This window comes from Stylophora pistillata, chromosome 13 (assembly GCF_964205215.1).
Source record: "Stylophora pistillata chromosome 13, jaStyPist1.2, whole genome shotgun sequence".
Taxonomy (NCBI): Eukaryota; Metazoa; Cnidaria; class Anthozoa; order Scleractinia; family Pocilloporidae; genus Stylophora; species Stylophora pistillata.
Genome location: NC_142531.1, coordinates 23,154,301 through 23,172,989, shown reverse-complemented (window position 1 = coordinate 23,172,989; position 18,689 = coordinate 23,154,301). Strand labels below are relative to the sequence as shown.

The 18,689-nt window shown below is 38.7% G+C and overlaps 1 protein-coding gene, 1 long non-coding RNA gene and 2 pseudogenes across 3 annotated transcripts; 2 read left to right on the top strand and 2 right to left on the bottom strand.

Annotated features, from left to right (window-relative positions):
* Nucleotides 1-34: 34 nt before the first annotated feature.
* On the top strand, nucleotides 35-5,570 carry LOC111330114 (selenoprotein H-like; annotated as a pseudogene). Its single transcript, XR_002694776.2, has 4 exons — nucleotides 35-243; nucleotides 908-1,053; nucleotides 4,834-4,955; nucleotides 5,128-5,570. The product of XR_002694776.2 is annotated as a selenoprotein H-like (transcript).
* On the top strand, nucleotides 1,363-4,637 carry LOC148718220 (uncharacterized; annotated as a pseudogene).
* On the bottom strand, nucleotides 5,380-9,109 carry LOC111330113 (uncharacterized). The gene has a single exon (XM_022934912.2). It carries the CDS (start codon nucleotides 8,317-8,319, stop codon nucleotides 7,372-7,374), a length of 948 nt encoding a protein of 315 aa, XP_022790647.2. The 5' UTR covers nucleotides 8,320-9,109; the 3' UTR covers nucleotides 5,380-7,371.
* A 2,531-nt stretch (nucleotides 9,110-11,640) lies between these two features.
* Nucleotides 11,641-17,564, bottom strand: LOC148718219 (uncharacterized). Its single transcript, XR_015994790.1, has 2 exons — nucleotides 15,760-17,564; nucleotides 11,641-14,310 (listed from the first exon to the last, which is right to left on the bottom strand). It is a non-coding gene; the product is annotated as an uncharacterized LOC148718219 (long non-coding RNA).
* Nucleotides 17,565-18,689: the final 1,125 nt, after the last annotated feature.

Here is an 18,689-nt window from a genome sequence, read left to right as displayed (position 1 = left end):
ATTGTTTTGTCGTAATGATAAATCTTTCGCGCCAATTTTCCTTTCATTGCGCCGCAGTCATCTGACGGCGGAGGTGTTATGCAATATGCCGCCGCGTGGGCGCAAGCGTAAACAGGAAGATAATTCTGATCCTGGAAAAGACGAAGCGGCAGATGTCAAGCAAGAAGTATCTTCTGATGGAGATGGTGCAGTGAAAAAGAAGAAAGACTCGTCCAAGAGCTTGACTTTCAAGATCGAGCATTGGTATGTTCAGAAGGTTTCTCAAACTCAGAGCAATTTGATCGGTGTTTACATTGCATGTTTATATTCGTTATTGAACCGAAAAAAATATGAGGTTGTATACCAGAGTATCCTTTCGATGGTGTGTTTTCTCCCCAACCATTACCCAGGGAAAATCAGAACCCTCCCCCCCACGTGATACTCGACCCATCCAACAGTTAACCCCCCTTACTCCACTTTCCAGTTTCAAGGAGGATAATTAATCAATTGTTTTCCATTTCCTGCTTTAAGTCCTGTGATTTATTTGTGTGCTTTTTTTAAAAGACGCAAATTGTTTATCAATCATTATGTGGAGTATGATTTAGTGAAAAGAATACCAGAATTAGCGTAGCAAATGGCACAGTTGTAGTTAGATACTGCAAGACCCCAGTCATATTTGTGTATTTCCCCCTCTAGCTCCCAAGATCTGATTGCTAATTCTCCATTTTAGTTGCTTCACATTTCCTTGTAAATTAGGCATGAGAATTTGGTGCAGGAGCAAATTATCAACTTCTACCTGATAAGTTTGAGTATTCTCATTACCTGTTTGCTGAATGATGCAGGGATATAACAGGGAGAAGTTATGTTTTAATCACTTCTAGGAGTAAATAGGTTAGACTTCTTTCTCTACTATTTCTATTTGTTCTAGTAAATCCTGACAGGTGTATAAAAGGAATGCAAATCTGCTGTCCTCAGATCTGCTGGAGGTATTCCCAACTGCTGAGGTCCTTATAAATGAAACAAAACCACGTTCAAAGAGTTTTGAATTAACAGCCATAAAGGAAGATGGAGAAGGTTGGTGAAAAACAAAACACGAAAAGTGTGTCATTTCCAAGGGGGACGGTAATAGGGTCTTTCATTAAGAAGAGTAGAAAGAGAAGAATCATGTAAATTAAGATGTTATGGTCCACATTAAGTTAAAAAAAGAAGGAGCTCAGACCATTGAAACTTTGGTAGAAATCCTGTTTAGTTACAAGAAGCCACACTGATCTTCTTTACATATTGCCGTGACAGTCGGGAATGTTGTGCATCTCGTATCAAGATAAAGCGAGCTACTCCAAGGTGACCTGGTATTTAAACTAAATCCCGGTCCCACTGGTGATCAATCAACTATTCATGCTCATTGTTCCGTCACACATCATCGCATCCCATTGTCCACCAGAACAAGGAACTACTTGAATCTTAATACAGTAAGAGAGTGCCAACAACAAAGCATTTCAACCCACCAATTCTTAAACAACAGGGCCCAGTTGTTCAAAGGCCGATTAGTGCTAACCCAGGGTTAAATTTTAATCCCGGTTTCTATCTTTCTCTGTTCAAAAGCAGTTTTGGAAGGATTTTCCCAATTCTTTTTAGAAAAATCGATCATCAAATTTTAGACAAATGGAATTACACTGAATTTTCTTATGAAGCTTTCAGATCTAAAATCAAATTTCACACTAACCCTGGGTTATCTTAATCCATCTTTGAACAACCCAGCCCAGGACAACAGGGCATTCCAGTTGTGCAGTTTGAATGCAAGATCATTAAGAATAAATCTATGGCTTTTGTGGACTTGGTATGTGATTTGAGGGCTGAGTTGTTTATGATATGCAAGTCCTGGCTCCATGATCTTGACTCTGTGATTCTAAGTGAGCTCACTCTTCCCAGTTATTCGAAACTCGACCACTGTCCTCGTGCTGATCGTAGGGGTGGCGGGACTGCGCTTGCTGTTATATCAGAACGGTCTAGATGTAAACAAAGTGTTTTCAGCCGAGCGATCTTCATTTGAAGTGTCAGAATGGCGTTTGGTGTTCGGATCTGTTCGTCTGCGTGTTGTCATCGTGTATAGGCCAACATACTCTGTGGAGCATCCTGTGACTACAAGTGTTTTCTTTCATGAATTCTCAGTCTATCTCGAGTCGTTAGTAATGTGTCATGAATTACTGTTAATATGTGGTGATTTTAATATTCATGTGGACGTCCCTTCAGACGCTGACACCATCCAGTTCAAGGACCTGTTGAACTCTATGGGTCTGGTACAGCATGTCAAACGACCCACGCACATACATGGCCACAAATTAGACTTAATTATCACACGGCAGGTTGACGATATTGTGGACGGTGAGCCCCTTCCTGGGAGTTATTTCTCTGACCACGCTACTGTGATATGTAAACTAAGTGTGGTGAAGCCTCCGCTAAGAATCAAACATGCTGAATACAGGAAACTCAGATCAATTGATATAGCTAAACTGAAAGAAGATATCCGCAATTCTCAGCCATATCTAGACCCGCCTAATGATTTGAACATGCTGGTCGACTGTTCTAACACCACTTTAAGATCACTATTGGATGCTGATGCGCCTGTTTGTTCTCGTCATGTCTTCACTCGACCCAGGCCGCCGTGGTTTAATAAAGATATAATTCAGGCTTGTAGGGACAGGAGGAAGGCCGAGAGAGGATGGAGGGCAAGTGGTCTCCAAGCAGATCTTGTAGTATTTAAAGCAAAGCATAATTATGTCACACACTTGATGAATGAAGCTAGATGTACTTATTACAAGGAATTCATTGACAAGAACAGTTCTGACCAATCAAAGCTGTTCTGGGCTAGCAAGAGCCTACTAAATCTGCAAGGGGACAAGTCTCTGCCACCTCACACTGATGCCTCTGTTCTTGCAAATGAGATTGGTGAATACTTCATCCATAAAATAGCGGCTATTAGATCAAAGCTAGCTGGTGATACTGTCTCTCCCAGGGTTACTGTGCTAGTGCCTCATGGATCGAGTAGTGATGACCTTGTCATGTTATCAGAGTTTCAGACTCTCTCTGAAGAGGCTGTAAGGAAGTTGGCTGTGGCTTCTATGAAGACACGTACTCTGGACCCTCTTCCTTCATCGATCTTGTTGGGTTGCATAGAGGAGTTACTTCCAGTGATTAGTAGGATGGTGAACGCATCACTGGAGAAAGGCTACTTTGCAGATGACTGAAAAAGGGCAGTAGTGCATCCTTTGCTCAAAAAATCTGGTCTTCAATTGATAAACAAGAACTTTCGGCCTGTGAGTAATTTACAGTTCATGTCCAAACTCGCAGAGAAAGTGGTAGCAGTTCAACTACAAGAGCACATGTTGGTCAATGGTTTGTTTCCAGAGTTGCAAAGTGCTTACCGCCAACATCATAGCATGGAAACCGCACTACTTAAGGTGAAGAATGATCTCCTAATGGCGATGGATAAAGGTCAAGTTACACCGCTGGTGCTTCTCGGCCTAAGCTTTGCATTCGACACCGTTGATCATGAGATCCTTTTGGAACGATTGAGGTCAACAATTGGATTGCGGGGGAAAGTACTTTCATGGTTTGATAGTTACCGTAAGGGCAGATCACAGCAAGTGTCTATCAACGGAACTCTGTCAAAACCTTTTAATCTGAATTGTGGAGTTCCTCAAGGGTTGTGCCTTGGCCTGCTTTTATTTACCATCTATGTGAGTAAGCTGTTCCAGATTCTTAAACAGCATCTGCCCTCCGTCCATACTTATGCTGACAATACACAGTTGTATTTGTCATTTAAGCCCTCCGACTCTTCCAGTGAAGTCGATGCTGTATCAGCCATGCAAAAGTGCATCTGCGATGTCCAAGCATGGCTGAGGGAGGATCAGCTGCTGCTCAATGATGACAAGACTAAGTTCCTGATTATAGGTACACATCAGCAGCTCTCAAAAGTTTCAATCCAAAGCATCAAGATTGGGCAGACTGAAGTCTCTCCTGTAGCCTCTGCGTGCAATCTAGGCACATGGTTCGATACGCATCTGGATATGGGGGCTCACATTACAAAGACTTATAGCAGTGCTTTCTATTATTTTTACAATATACGTCATATAAGGAAATATTTATCCAGGGAATCTACTGAGAAATTAGTTCATGCTTTTATTAGTAGTAGACTGGATTATTGTAATAGCCTTTTGTACGGAATCCCAGAATATCAAATTATGAAATTGCAACGTGTTATGAATGCAAGTGTGAGACTTATATATCGTGTGCACAAGTTCTGTCATATTACACCTCTACTCGCTGAATTACATTTGTTACCAGTGCGCTTCAGGATACATTATAAGGTACTCTTGATAACTTTTAAAATTATGCATGGCCTATCACCTAAGTACCTTTCAGATTTAATTAGTATTCAATGGCCTTCGTCCTACCATTCGACGCGCAATGACAATGGTCATTTGCTGGAAAGACCAAGTGTGAAAACTAAGAAAACATTGGATGACGAAGCTTTTCTGGTAGCTGCTCCTTTCCTATGGAATAAGCTGCCAAGGTCGGCACGCGAAGCAACAAACTTAGAATCTTTTAAGACTTTACTTAAGACATTTTTATTTAAGGAATCATTTCAGTTATCTTAGTATATCTATATTTTTATTTGTAATTGTCATTCATTATTTTAATGTAAATAAATGTATATAATTTATGATTTTTTTAGAAAGAATTGTATAATTTGTTATTAATTACTGTTGTGATGCGCTTTTGAATATTTTATAGAAAAGGTGCAATACAAATAATAAATGTTATTGTTAAATGTTATTGTTATTTCCATTTTAGAGTTACTGCTTTGGACTGGTATAAAGAAGGGCCCCCCAAGAAAACTGAAGTTTCCAGTTAACAGTGATCTCATTGAGGAAGCAAAGAAACTGCTGTAGTGGGTTATTATCACTCCTAGAAAGGTCAGGTATTAAAAGGATGTTATTTTTCTTTAATATATTACACTGTTCAGGATTTAGTTATCCTATAAATTTAAATCTGTGAATTCACAAGGTTTCTCAGAAATTGGAATCAGTACTTTTTCTAAGTTATTCTGATGAAGCATACAATTTTTACTTGTGTATCAAACTGCAGGTTCCAGTTGAAGTTCATTTTTGGATATTTGAGGCTTTGGGGTACAAGAAACTGATTTATGTTTTTTCTATACATTGTAACCAAAACAATGACAGTTTATGAAAAAATGGAGGATTTTACTCCATTCATAGACTTGATGTAAAGTTGGACTCTGTACATGAATGAAATTAATAGTAGTGTGACCTAGCCAAAAAATGATATAAAAATATACTTTTGTTTTACCTAGTAAGGTTCAATTTACATTTGTAGTCGTGGTTTTTTTTAGAAGTTGTGAATACATATACTACCTTATAACTAAATTGCTTTCACTGGACAATGAAATTAAAAGGATTATTGGGTTTATAGTAAAAAAAAGCTTGTTAATTAGAGCTTTTCTGTTTTTGCATTGCCAGTAATTGTGAAATAAATTGAATTAAAGAAATTGTTGGTCTGTTTTCCCAATATGTTATGTTTCATTGTAATTTTATCTAGGACATAGTTTTCTTAGGCAAGCAATTAAAATTGTGAGAAATAATTAATTACATCATGTGCTAAATCATCAAAAAGTTATTTTATTGCTATGCATCTTTCAAATGAATCCATTTAACTGTTTTTGCATTCTTTTTATGGACAATAATTTGAAGTTTGGATGTGCACCTTGCTTATGTCTTTTTACCCTTTATTTCTTTATTGCTTAGTGGTTTCTCCAAACTCTAAGTTGAACTATCAAATAAATTGTCAAACTCGAAAAAAACACCACAAATGATTTCCATCCTAATTTATAAGTATGCTAAAGGAAAGACAAAAAGATGTCATCTTTGTGCTTCAATTAAAAACTAAACCCAAATAATCACTTTCAACAGATGAAACAAAAATTCTGGTCATTCTCCTTTTGAAATGCACACCAAAAAAGATTGCTTCAGATAAATCTGATGCCACTAGTAAATCATTCAAGACGTGGTCTGAATTAATTGGCAACTTCAGCCCAAAGATTTGTAAAAAGAGATAACAAAAGTTTTACCATCAAAAGTGAAATTTACAGCAAACAGATTATCTGTTCTTTGGACCATGGAAGACACCTTAATTCATAATTAATGTGTAGTCAAGTCACAAGTAATATTAAATGCAAAATTTCTAAGGCTGTGTGGGGGCATTTTATCTTAGTGGTGTCTTCTGCTTAATATATCTGCCTTTGACACACGCAAATTCATCTGCTGAGTGCAACAGAGCCAACAATACCCAGGGTATACAAAACAGTACACTTTTCCTCTTAGTGGTAAGGGTGGGGGAAGGCATACCATAGAGATGCCAAACTGCGGAGATTTTAAATCTGGAATTTTTTTCGTATCCCACCACAGCATCAACTCAGCAGCAGCACCCCCTAACAAAAGAAATTAATGTTCCCCCTGATCAAATCAATCTTACTTCCCTAAAAGGGAGAAAGCTTTTGCTTAGTTTCTGTCAAGATATGGTTGCATAAAAAAATGCTTTGAGAAATGGCAAGACCAGTTTGTAAAACCAAAATCATTTTGATTTGAGTAAATCTGCAGATACAGCATCAGGCTACAGTGGGGCCAAGTCTTTGCTTTCACTTTACCTTTTGCATGACAATTTTATGGCACAAGAAGGCTACTGAGTATACAAAAGTGGCATAGCAATGCTCCTGTCTAAAAAAAATATTGGAGCAAATGTATCACTAAGATAAATGTTGCCTTGCCAGTAGAACACAAGTATTGTCAATGTGCTGAATCAGGGAACCTTCTGTGGGTGACAACAGCAGCCCCCCCAACCCCTCCCCCCAAAATAATAATAAAGGCAAAAACTTCCTAAATGTACACTAAATTTTTGGTTCTCCGGGTATTTTCCAAGGAAGATGAAACAGTATTTATTCCACATATTTTGCATTACTGTAGAGCTTTTTGAGGGGTCATAACAGCATTCCTTTTGCCCCTCCCCCCGAAAAACATAAGTAAAACACTCCCAACCTTAAACTATAGTTCACGTTCTCCGAGTATTTTCCGGTGGAGACGAAACAGTATTTTAGTATTTTATATTTATCTTTTAGACTAAAACGGTGAACTTGAATTTGTAAAGCAAATCTTTAGAAAGAGAAACTTTAAAAGCTATTGCAATTTTGTTGGAATGTATGATTAAACGCTCTCAAATGTAAGTGTAAATAAATAGAATGCATTTTTCATGAAGAAAAACACAGCGTAAAATAAATAACATCAGAATTGAGTGAAGATGAAAAACTATTTTCATCTTTCAATCATCTTTGGCTTTCGCTTTGATCAATCCCAATTCATTTAGAACCTTGTATTGGTCTGGTATTTCCATGAGCGCATGTAGAGCGAAAGAAGTATCTGGATGTTTCGCGTTGTGTATTACAGCCTCGTATTCAACAAACTGGAAGTTGTCGAACCGTCTTTGCGGGAGCATATTATCATATTCGTGCATTCGATCCCAAGGACCGTCCCCTACCCCAACAACGATGATCGAAAGCGGATAATACGAAGCTTCTACAATCGCATCCCTTGTGCTACGTTCGTGTTCCTCAACAACTTGACCATCTGCTACTATCACCAAAATGTTATACGATTTTTCCTGCTTGACGATCTCTATAGCTTTGTTGATGATCGGAGCAAATGAAGTCGGGCCACTTAGAGAAACCCGGCGAACAACTTCGGTGTACTGTTTCAAAACATCGCACAGCCCGTTGCAGGGGGTGCCGTCCTCGTTGAAACTAAACACGCTATGATCTTTAGTCACGGAATCACCGAATCCGAATGTTGGGATGAGCTTGTCTTCGTCAAACGGTTCGAGTGTTTTGGTAATGACTTGCACAACACGCTGATATGGGTTCAACCTCTTGGTGTTGCTAAAAACGTGATGCAGTGACCGTCCGCCGAAGCTTTTCCTCCCTTGCCATTCGTTACTGGCCGTGAAATCGATACCAATGATAAGATTGCTCGACTCTAAACCAGCGTTTTTAATTGCACTTGAAACTTCATTAACCGTTGCAAATTTATCCTTGATAGCGTGAAATTCATTCAGGCCGAGAGTCCTACACAAAGTGGAACCTCTGAACTTTTTCGATATCACCTTGTAAGTTTGAAGTGATTCCTTCGGTCGAAAATAGATGGAATAGAAGAAAAATCCAAAAATAGCAGATGTAAAGAACAGAATTATATCAATTGGAAAACCGAGCTCCATTTCTCCCTCTAAAGTGATGTCTGGGAAATGTTTCAGACAAGCAACTAAACAATTACATTTCGCACATCTGGAGCGGCCATGACACTGTCATTATTCTTACAAAGGTTACGTCAGTAGGAGGAGCGTGACACTTGTTGGATTGAGTAACACAACGCTCTCTGGTAATGTTGCGGCTTACTGAAAGTGTTATTTTATTTTTGTGCTTCGCCTTTTATACAGATCCTGTGAAATAGTATAGAATACGCACGTTGAATGCTCATACGCTTTGTTTCTATTTACGTTTCCTACGCTTATGCATTCAAATGATAAACATGTCACGGCTTGCGGAAAAACGTCACAATTACAATTTAAGGACGTGCGTCACGTTTTCTACGTGTGGGAAATTAAGGTTGGCGTCAGGGAACCACTAAATGTCAGTTTAGCCAGGAAGAAAAGTTCTAAAATGAACGAAAAAGGAACGAAAATGAACACGGATGAACAATATTTACATGGATCATTCGCGATCAACTTATGCTAAAATCTGTAGGTGCTTTTTTCAAATTCAGTATTTTAGAAGGTGTTCCATATGAACGTGTATGAATCAATATCCGAGAGGGTAGAATTAGAACTTTGAAATTTAACACTTTAAGGCGTGATGTTGGTCTTAAAGTTATATCGCCAATGAAAGATCAAGAGATTTTCATAAGAAACATGCTCGTTCCCCTAGAATTTGTTTACATAAGACCATCGTTATAAACATTACGTTGAAAACAAAAACTAGTATGCACTTGACGACATCTTTGTTGAAGGGTTGTTTAGCTTCCTTATCGCTTCCTCACGTCGCTCGATGAGAAACCATCTTAACTGATCACCCATCAACAAAAACGCACTCTGCCTCGAAAATTATGACGCAAAAAAATTTATCGAGAGAAACGTCAAGTTAAATTGTTGTAGGCCACAAATCAGCCAGAGATGTTTTAAAACACAGGTGTTTGGCACGGAGGCTATCATTTTAAAATTTGGTTTAACCCTGAAAATGTTCGAATTATGCTTGACACCTTACCGGCCAAATTTCAAATGAGCCGAATGAGCGGTTTTTGCTTTCCCCGGTCACGTTTAATCGAACAAATCTGTCGATCCATCTGTTTTAAAACACATGTCCACCTGCCGCTTGCGGCCACGAAATTCCTAATCTCGTATCAAATAAATCAGACAGGTTATGCCATAAAAGAGGAGATAAAAAATTAATGAATATTTTCTCGCAACAAAAGCCTCTCTTTAATCAGTGAGAGCAGATGTCGGCTCGTAGGTGAAAAGTTAAGTGACGTGATTGATTAAAATAGGTATTAAAATCGTAACCTCCATAGTCGTGTTATGACCATAACTGTGCTTTGTTTTGATTTGAATTTACTCATTTGAAGAAAAACGGAGCTGCAAAAAAATCAAATATGAAAGTCAAATATTCAAAAAAGATCTCAAAACATGAGTATTTTGAATTTAGAAGCAAGGGAACACATTTTGACTCTTCTACGATTTTTAATTAATTTTAATTTAATTATTTAAATAAAAACGTTCACTTAGGAGGGCGACTGTTTTTTTTTAATTCTTTTTTAATTAACAATTAGAACATAGCTAGCAGAGTCGCGCAGTCAAATTCATTATACGTAAGCGTGCTCAAAATCCCGATAGTGCACGCTGATAGCGTCAGCAAATCTGACTTTGCCAGAAATTTTTTTTTCGCGCGAGCGGCCATTGCTAGTGCGGGGAAAAATAATATATTTCGCGACAATAATGGATACAAACAGAAACTCGGCCTGCTAGTCCGAAAACGAAGACAATGTTTCGACCTTTACCCATGGGCTAGAGTTCTTAAATGAGGCAGAAAGAGAGAAAAACAAAGGAAAAGGAGACTCGGAAACAGCGCCGTCACGATTCGCTTCAACTGATATTGTTGTCCTTTTTTCGCGTCGGATTTGATGCGTTTAATTGTTGTCCTTTTTTCGCGTCGGATTTCCCGTTTAATTGGTTCATGCTTTAGCGTGCACTATCGAGTTATGGAGCATGCGGGAAGTTTGGAGAGCACGAAAGAAGCGTAAGAGTTGCCCGAGGCGATAGCCGAGGGCAACTCTAGCTTCTTTCGTGCTCTCCAAACTTCCCACGTGCTCCATAACTCGATAGTGCACAGCTGAAAGCATGAACCAATTGTTTTAGAACATAGCCGGTGGAATTGTGCATCAAATCCGACGCGAAAAAAGGACAACAATATCAGTTGAAGCGAATCGTGACGGCGCTGTTTCCGAGTCTCCTTTTCCTTTGTTTTTCTCTCTTTCTGCCTCATTTAAAGTGCACCTAAACCCAAAAATTTTTTTTCGCCTAACGAAATAAGCGTATTTTTTGGAGTATTTCTGTGCAAACATTTTTTTATTTGCTCAAATCTTCAATTGTCTGTGCCCAGTCAAAATACGGAAAATCGGCCGCCATCTTGCCCCACGGCCGAGTTTAAAGAGGAATGGCACTAGCGGGTAATGTGACGTCAAATCGAGAACACGAAAGTCTGCATTTCACACATTTTCGCTTGTTTAGGAAGGTTGTAGTCGATTTTGTCCGAAAATATGCCGACTAAGTGTGTTATAGGAGGATGTAGTAACGTGCGAAATTTGCAAGAGGGTATCACGCTTCATACATTCCTCATACAATTCACCTGGTCGGCATATTTCGGACAATATAGACCACAACCTTCCCAAACAAGTGAAAATGTGTGAAAAGCAGACTTTCGTGTTCTCGATTTGACGTCACATTATCCGCTAGAGCCATTCCTCTTTAAACTCGGTCGTGGGGCAAGATGGCGGCCGATTTTCCGTATTTTGACCAGGCACAGAAAATTTAAGATTTAAGCAAATTAAAAAATTTTTGCACAGAAATACTCCAAAAAATAAGCTTATTTCGTTAAGCGAAAAAACATTTTTGGGTTTAGGTGCACTTTAAGAACTCTAGCCCAAGGGAAAAGGTCCAAACATTGTCTTCGTTTTCGGACTAGTAGGCCGAGTTTCTGTTTGTAACCATTATTGTCGCGAAATATATTATTTTTCCCCACGCTAACAATGGCCGCTCGCGCGAAAAAAAAGTTCTGGCGAAGTCGGATTTGCTGACGCTATCAGCGTGCACTATCGAGATTTTGAGCACGCTTGCGTTTAATGAATTTGATTGCGCGACTCTGCTAGCTATGTTCTAAAAAATAATGAAACGGTCTTCGCAGATCAGCTGCATTCAATGCAATTACACAAAAAAAGTGCAGGATTCGACGAGATTCGAACACGCTCTTGCAAGTGTTGAAGTCAAGTATTTAAAAAAAACATTTTGAGTTTTTAATTTAGCAATAACGAAAAAGAGAGGGGATTTTTAAAAAAATTTAATAGGTTTAAGACATCCAAAATTAGACAATAGTGTCCGAAATCAGACGCTAGCGTCTAAAAAACCAACATTAGTGTCTGAAATTAGACACCAATGATCAAAATCAGAACCTACTTCCGAAATGATACACTGGTTTTCAAACTCAGACGCCAGTGTCCCAAAGCGAACAGTAGAGTCCGAAATTGGACATTAGTGTCTAAAATAAGAAACTCGTGACCAAAATCGGACATAAGTAATTAAAAGCAGGCACTTGTGTCCAAAATGGGAGACTAGTGTCTTAAATTGGACACCAGTGCACAAGTACCTTAAATCGAACACTGGCGTCGAATATCTGACAGTCGTGTCCAAAAGCAGACACTTAGGTCTAAAATCGGATGCAAGTGTCTCAAATCAGACACTTGTGTCTAAAATCAGATATGAGTGTCTCCAGTCAGACAATTGTGTCTAAATTCAAACACTTGAGTCCGAAACCAGACTTTTCTGTCTGAAATTAGGCGCCAGTGATCCAATTTCAGAGCCCATTGTCCGAAATAAGGAACTGATTTTTAAACTTAGATTTTAGTGTCCAAAAACGAACAGTAATGTCCGAGATCAGATACTAGTGCCTCAAATCAGACACAAGAGGTTAGATGCAGAAACCTGTCTCGAAAATCGCACACTAGTGTCACTAGTGTCTAAAAACTGACTGCCCTCTCCTAATAATTTCCATACAGCATATGAAAATACTCAAACTTGTCAGGTACAGGTAGAGGTTGTTATCTTGATCTCACAGCAAATTTTCGTTGCTAATTTACAAGGAAATGTGTGGTAGTAGAGGAGAGTTAAGGGATTAAGTTTCAGGCTTTACTGGCTTCACATTGTTAATCCAGTCACAACAAAATACTGTACTCCCACTTCTGTTCCATCTACATAGACAGTAGTCTAGTACCCAGACCATTAACGGCCAAGAGGTACACGGTAGGATCTAGGCACGATATTACATGGACAGTTACCTCCATTAGTATTGAAAATTGAGGCGCAGCCAGGATGAGACATATTAAAATAATGAATTATTAACTCATACTGACAGATATTTAGACTTTTTTTCTCACCACGACAAACGCCATACGATTAGTACAGCTGAGACCCTTCTACACCGCGCAATTAAACTCATAAGCACACCCCAAGGGAAAAATACTGAAATCAATCATGTCATTGATACTCTACGAGCCAACAATTATCCCTCCTTTGTTATCTCCAATACCCTAAAGCGGAAACTTTCCAAACCATCCACACATGTCATCCCTTCACCTGAAGAATTGGTTTGCATGTTTTTTAAATGGGTTGAACCTCAAGAGAACTCTAACGGTTTTGCTATCCTTCCTTTTATCAATGGTGTTACGCAACCGCTAACGAGGATTCTTCGAAAGCACGATAGTCGAGTTGTAAATAAGCCTTTTAAGACTTTGCAACAAGAATTCCGTTCCCCTAAATTCAGACCACCTATTCGGAACACCAACCCAAAGTGGTTTATAAAATACCCTGTGTCGATTGTGACTAGTGTTACGTAGGTGAAACCGCGGCCGTTGCTTTGAAACCCGCAAGAAAGAACGCCTTAGGAATGTAAAGACATGTGCTAATTGGTCAAACATTATGAAACATGCGTGGTCATTTGATAATCGCAATGATTTGAATCATTCTCGAGTTATCGACAAAAGCTCTTTTCGTATTAGAGAAACTCTGGAGGCTTGGCATACCTCTGCTATCAAGAATGCGGACAATAACTCAAAGCCGATTCCTAATCAGTATAGCATTCTTTTTAAACAATAGCTACCCTTTCCATATTTTTACTTTGTTCTTCTTATCACCTTTATCTCGCTTTTTGTGTATATTTTACAAATTTACATTTCATCATTTTATCCTTGGAAGGTGAAGATCGGCAGCCGAAAGCTTATGTTTTCTAAAACTTTTGGCCAGAGAACGTTTTTACTGTATTTTAATATCCATTAGTTTTGTTTTACCTTCAATGATAACGGTTATCGTAATCTAAATCTTCAGGTAAAAAACAAGGCGAAGAGTTCAGGTTTCATTTCTTCTCGATAAACTTTCGTATCCAGCTCAGTTCCCTCCCGAAATATCATCAGCCGGTGCTAGTTCTGTCTGATAAGCAGCCGCAATGTTTCCTTCTTCAGTTTCATGAAGATCTTTGCCATAAATTTTGACGCAAAAGTCCACGAAATTCCCCAAAATGAACCAAAGCACGCTGAAATAAACCAAACTGACGCCTGCCATTCTTACACCTTCGGATTTCAAGTTATTTTTAACGAATCCCATTGCGAGAATTACTACTCCAGCAACGAATGCTAGTAACGGGTAGACACGTAGAAAAGCTACCCTGAATGGGTTGCTGCAAGAAAAACAACTCCATAGATCGCCTGGTATTGTAAAGTTGGATATTTCACCATCATCTAAGCATCCTTCACTTTCCATCTTTGAACGAATGATGTTGAGCAAAATTTGCAAAAGTTCGGCCAGTTTAGAGTGCGTTCTTCGTCATCGATGTTTTGCACAAGTTGCAAAAATACTGCATTCTCATTACGATTTGGGGGCTTTTGAAGTATTCTGTAATAAGAGCAATGGCGCATTACTGAGGTGCAATTTTTCACGCGTCTAAAATAGATATCTAAAAGCCAGCGTTGTTAAGAATCTGTTTTTTAGTCATCCTGTTTTAGTGCAGTGTGTTTATTTTCGTTTCCCATGATATATTTATCTCGTTGTGTGGTGATTTGTCGTGTCAGTAGATCATAGATTTGCTAAAACAAGCTTAATCACATTTGATATGATGAGTGACTGGGGTAAGCTGTTTTACAGTTACACAACTCAAGTCAGTTTATTAACCTTTTATTCAATCGTCGGTTTCTTTCTAAAGTCCAGGTCAATTAAATAACGAATCATTATTTAATTATTTAACTGTAGTATTAAAATACTACAGTTTAACGAACTCTCCAATCAGCGCATTTCCTGCCTGGAGATTTGGGGGCTAAAATTAGCAACCGTGCGCAAGAAATATCTATTCGTCCCCAAGCTCCTTTATGTAAAAACGGTATAGTGTCTGTTTATTCTACGTTGACTGAAATGAACTTTGCGGTTAACCCGAGAGGAATTAAACTCGTGAAAAGAGTGCCAAAGTAGCTCTTTAGCAAATGAAATGTTAAGCCAATTATAAGCTTAAATTTAAGGCACGTAGCAGTAGTCGTCTAGTCGAATTTCTTGTCAATGAGCGGCAAACGTAACACATTCCAGCGCTGAGAAATGGTGAATGAGTGATTTTTTATTCAACTCGGCTAACATAAACGATTCTCTTCTTATCGTTCTCTGAGACTTTTATAGTAGCCAAACAACAAAGCCGACTGTCTAGTTTTTAGAGCCTATCACAATGATTAAAATACACGTCCTGAGAACTGTTTAGATAACACTGGCACAGAACATGAGTGATGAGATCATTCAAGTCTGATAAAAAGTCTTTAACTTTTCGGTCTTTTGGTTTGTGGTATACTCAATACTCAAATATTTTATAGACTTTATACTGCAATCTTTGGTTTCTCTATTCTCCCGCAGGATATTTTTAATTTGTGTTGTGTTTCAGCTTAATTAACAACCAGATCAATTTGACACAAAGAATAAATAAAGCACATAGTTTTCAAATTAGTTGTTCATGATCGCGCCCTCTGAAATCTCAAAATATTACCAGATGCATTAAGTGTCGCTGTCATTAACTGTAAAAGAAAAAATTCATCTTCAGCAGAAAACAGTATCCTGTATTTTTTTGCAAAGAACGTTAAAGCATCTCTGGCTCCTTCTGATAACACAAAGGCCTTTCGTAATCGAATGTTTCAATACCACCTTAAAAAGAAACACACACACACACAACAAAATTTAAATATAAATTGATGAATCCACAAGTCGCTCCCTTTGATCTGGGAAATCCTTACATTAAAAACAAAATAATCAACAGGTAATGCACACCAATTTAATCCTGTGTTCCACAGATTATTGTATTAAAGTTCCTACCTTAATTCGGACTTCTCACGACAAAAAGTGCAGCATATTTGCCCAGAAGTATATTTTATATTTATCCACAGGGAAGTTTTAAAATTGTTTCAGTTCATATTTACCGCTGGCAGTATTTGATACTAAAATGGCATTGCGTGCCTCTACTCATGACTATATCTTATTTAGCTGGAACTATGTGAATAGGAACAACCCAACTCGCTCTTTTGACCTCTTCGCCGGTCTCTTTGTCCGCCACAAGGATAATTACACAACGTTATTCAAATTAACAAAACGTAAAAGAGTACTAAAAAACAATTTTGAAACTATCTTAAGCAAAAATATCAGTAGGTAAAATAACTAGAACATTTAACTGGGCCGCCGAGAATAAACGGATCTTCTCTCGAATTCCTTTTATATTGATGTACAGTAATCCGAATATGGACTGCAATCATGAGGGGGGCCGAAAGAAAAGTTGTTTCTAGTTTTGTTATAAAATTTAAAAGGTATGAAACCCTTTGTGCAAAAAATGAAAATTCGTTTTTTAAAATTTCGTGATACATATCTCTTAGTTTCAGTTTAGTCTAGGTGGAAGACCAATTTTTTCCTTGAGTATTTGTGGTTCTTCGATTTGGAAGAGTTATTTATTTATTTGTGTGAATGATCGATAACTTCAGTTGTTGACCTCACATTAATTTGTATACCCGTACGTGACGTCTCTGGAACGTTTCCGGCGAATTGTTTATAAATGAACTCACGACACACAGGCTCTCTTGAAAGTACAGTGAAAGCCGCGGTTTTAGCATACCAGGACAAGAAAAACATTGGCCGACTTTGAAACATCAGAGGCTCACATAATAATTTGTAGCACGCGGTGTTCAGTGGAAAAAATGATACATGACAAGGAGGAGGGAGGAGAAGTTAAGCCTCAAGTTGTTTCTCAGTTGGAGCCGAGCAGAAAACGGACTCACGCGTGCAAACGGTGGTCCTTCTCAAGAAACCTCATTTATCTTTACGCGTTCCCAGTTTGTGCGTTTGTAACCTCTTTGGTCCTTGTCTCACTCGCATTCAAGACACCTCGTCCGGGAATTTCACTTGGGTCCAGTTTCCTACTGCTTATACTTGCCATAGTTTATTGTATGGTTGCGAATGCATTGAAGTTTCTTTGCTTACAAAGCGATGACCGTGATTCAGAGAGTGAAAAGAGTTATGTAACTGTTGATAAGACTTCTTTGGAAGAAGGGCAACTTGCCATCACCATCGATGCGTAGGAGAACACGAACTGTCATTATTGAGAATTCGACTTTACGCTGCAGATAACAGTTAACATATCTTTGCATATGGAGCTGAACAAGGACTGCCAATGTGTTGTTGCCGTCAACTCGCGGGAGAGTGATGGCCAGCAAACAGACTATTTTAATACCTTTATGAGGTAGTTTTTTTATCCCTTCTGCATCTAAAATTTGAGGTTAGCACCTTTCTATCGGATATAAATGTGAACGATCAAGTGGAAGAACGTGTAAAAATAGGTCAGATACAAACGAGTTCAAAAAGAAGATAAAGTCCAGACACTATGAGAAAGAATTTCATCAGTGAAGGCTCAAACTTCAGCGCGTACCACGTGCACCGTCCTCCACCTTGGTCATATCAAAGTTATAGCATGAATTTGCTGCATTTAAGCAATCCAGTTGCAGACATTAAAGTCTACAAACATGCAGGAGACGAAGAGTTTCAAATTGAAGCTTATCGACGAACTACTTGACGTCACTTAATCTGAAAAATTAGACCGTGACTATCTTTGTCGGCTTGGACTACATTACTGAAAGGCTTCGTGGGTCCTTCTTATTAAGGGACCTGTCATATTTATCGCCGGAGGGGGCGAGGATTGGAGGATTTGTGAGGATCACATGGTTTTCAGGGGGGTATGAATTTTCGCCAACAGATCACAAAGGAGGGGGGGGCTATAGAGAATCGATTGCCAATTGACTGCCAAGGAGGGGTAGGGGTGGGTTATAAAAATTTTCAGTGCCTTAAGAGGATCAGGTAAATGCTATCGTGGCACAACCAGAGTCCTCCAACCCACCTCACCCCCCCCTCCCGGGCGAAAATTACGACCGGTCCCTGGCTTAGTAATATTTGACTTAGAAATTGAGCAATTGTCCAATGAAAAAAGACTAGAAAATGCATCAAACTCCTATGTAAATCGCATGTAATTTTGTAAATATGTTACAAGTTCAGTGCATTGAAAAGATGATCTAAGATATTTCCGTATTCTTACCAAGAAACGTGTTTAAAAGACCAAACGTCGTGACCTTAATGGACGTGTTTAGAGATTTTTTTGTGGTCATGCAATTAAACTGAACGCCCAGTTCAAAATGTTATTAAGAAACAGAGACTTTTACGGTGGCCCACAGGGGCAGTACAAAAATATTTATCACAGTACAAAAATATATATTCCAGTACAAAAATATTAATTTCAGTACAAAAATAATTATCCCGGCACAGAAATATTTATCCCAGGACAGAAATATTTATCAGTACAACAATATTTATCCCAGTACAAAAATACTTATCCCAGTACAAAAATATTTTTTTCAGTACAAAAGTATTTTTCCAGTCTCTTTACTTGTCATTATCCCGACAGTAATTGTAACTTCTTTTTCTGGCTCTAGTTTGCTTTTCTTTGTCTTGCTTGTTGATTTTGCTCGAAAAAACGAGCTTCTCTCGGACCCCTTTTTAGCTTTGTACGACTCAAAGCTTGGCAAAGAAAATTTCCTCGTCTTTGGCGAATCCGGCGGTTCAGACGGTGTTGCTTGTAGACTTTGCGGGTGATGCTACAAGGAAAACCTCTGTGCCACATTTCGGGCAATACCTGTGAGCTGGATCCACCACGATTCTGAAGCTACAGCATGCAGCAATGGCAAAAACAAGCCGCCAAAGGTGCCGCCACA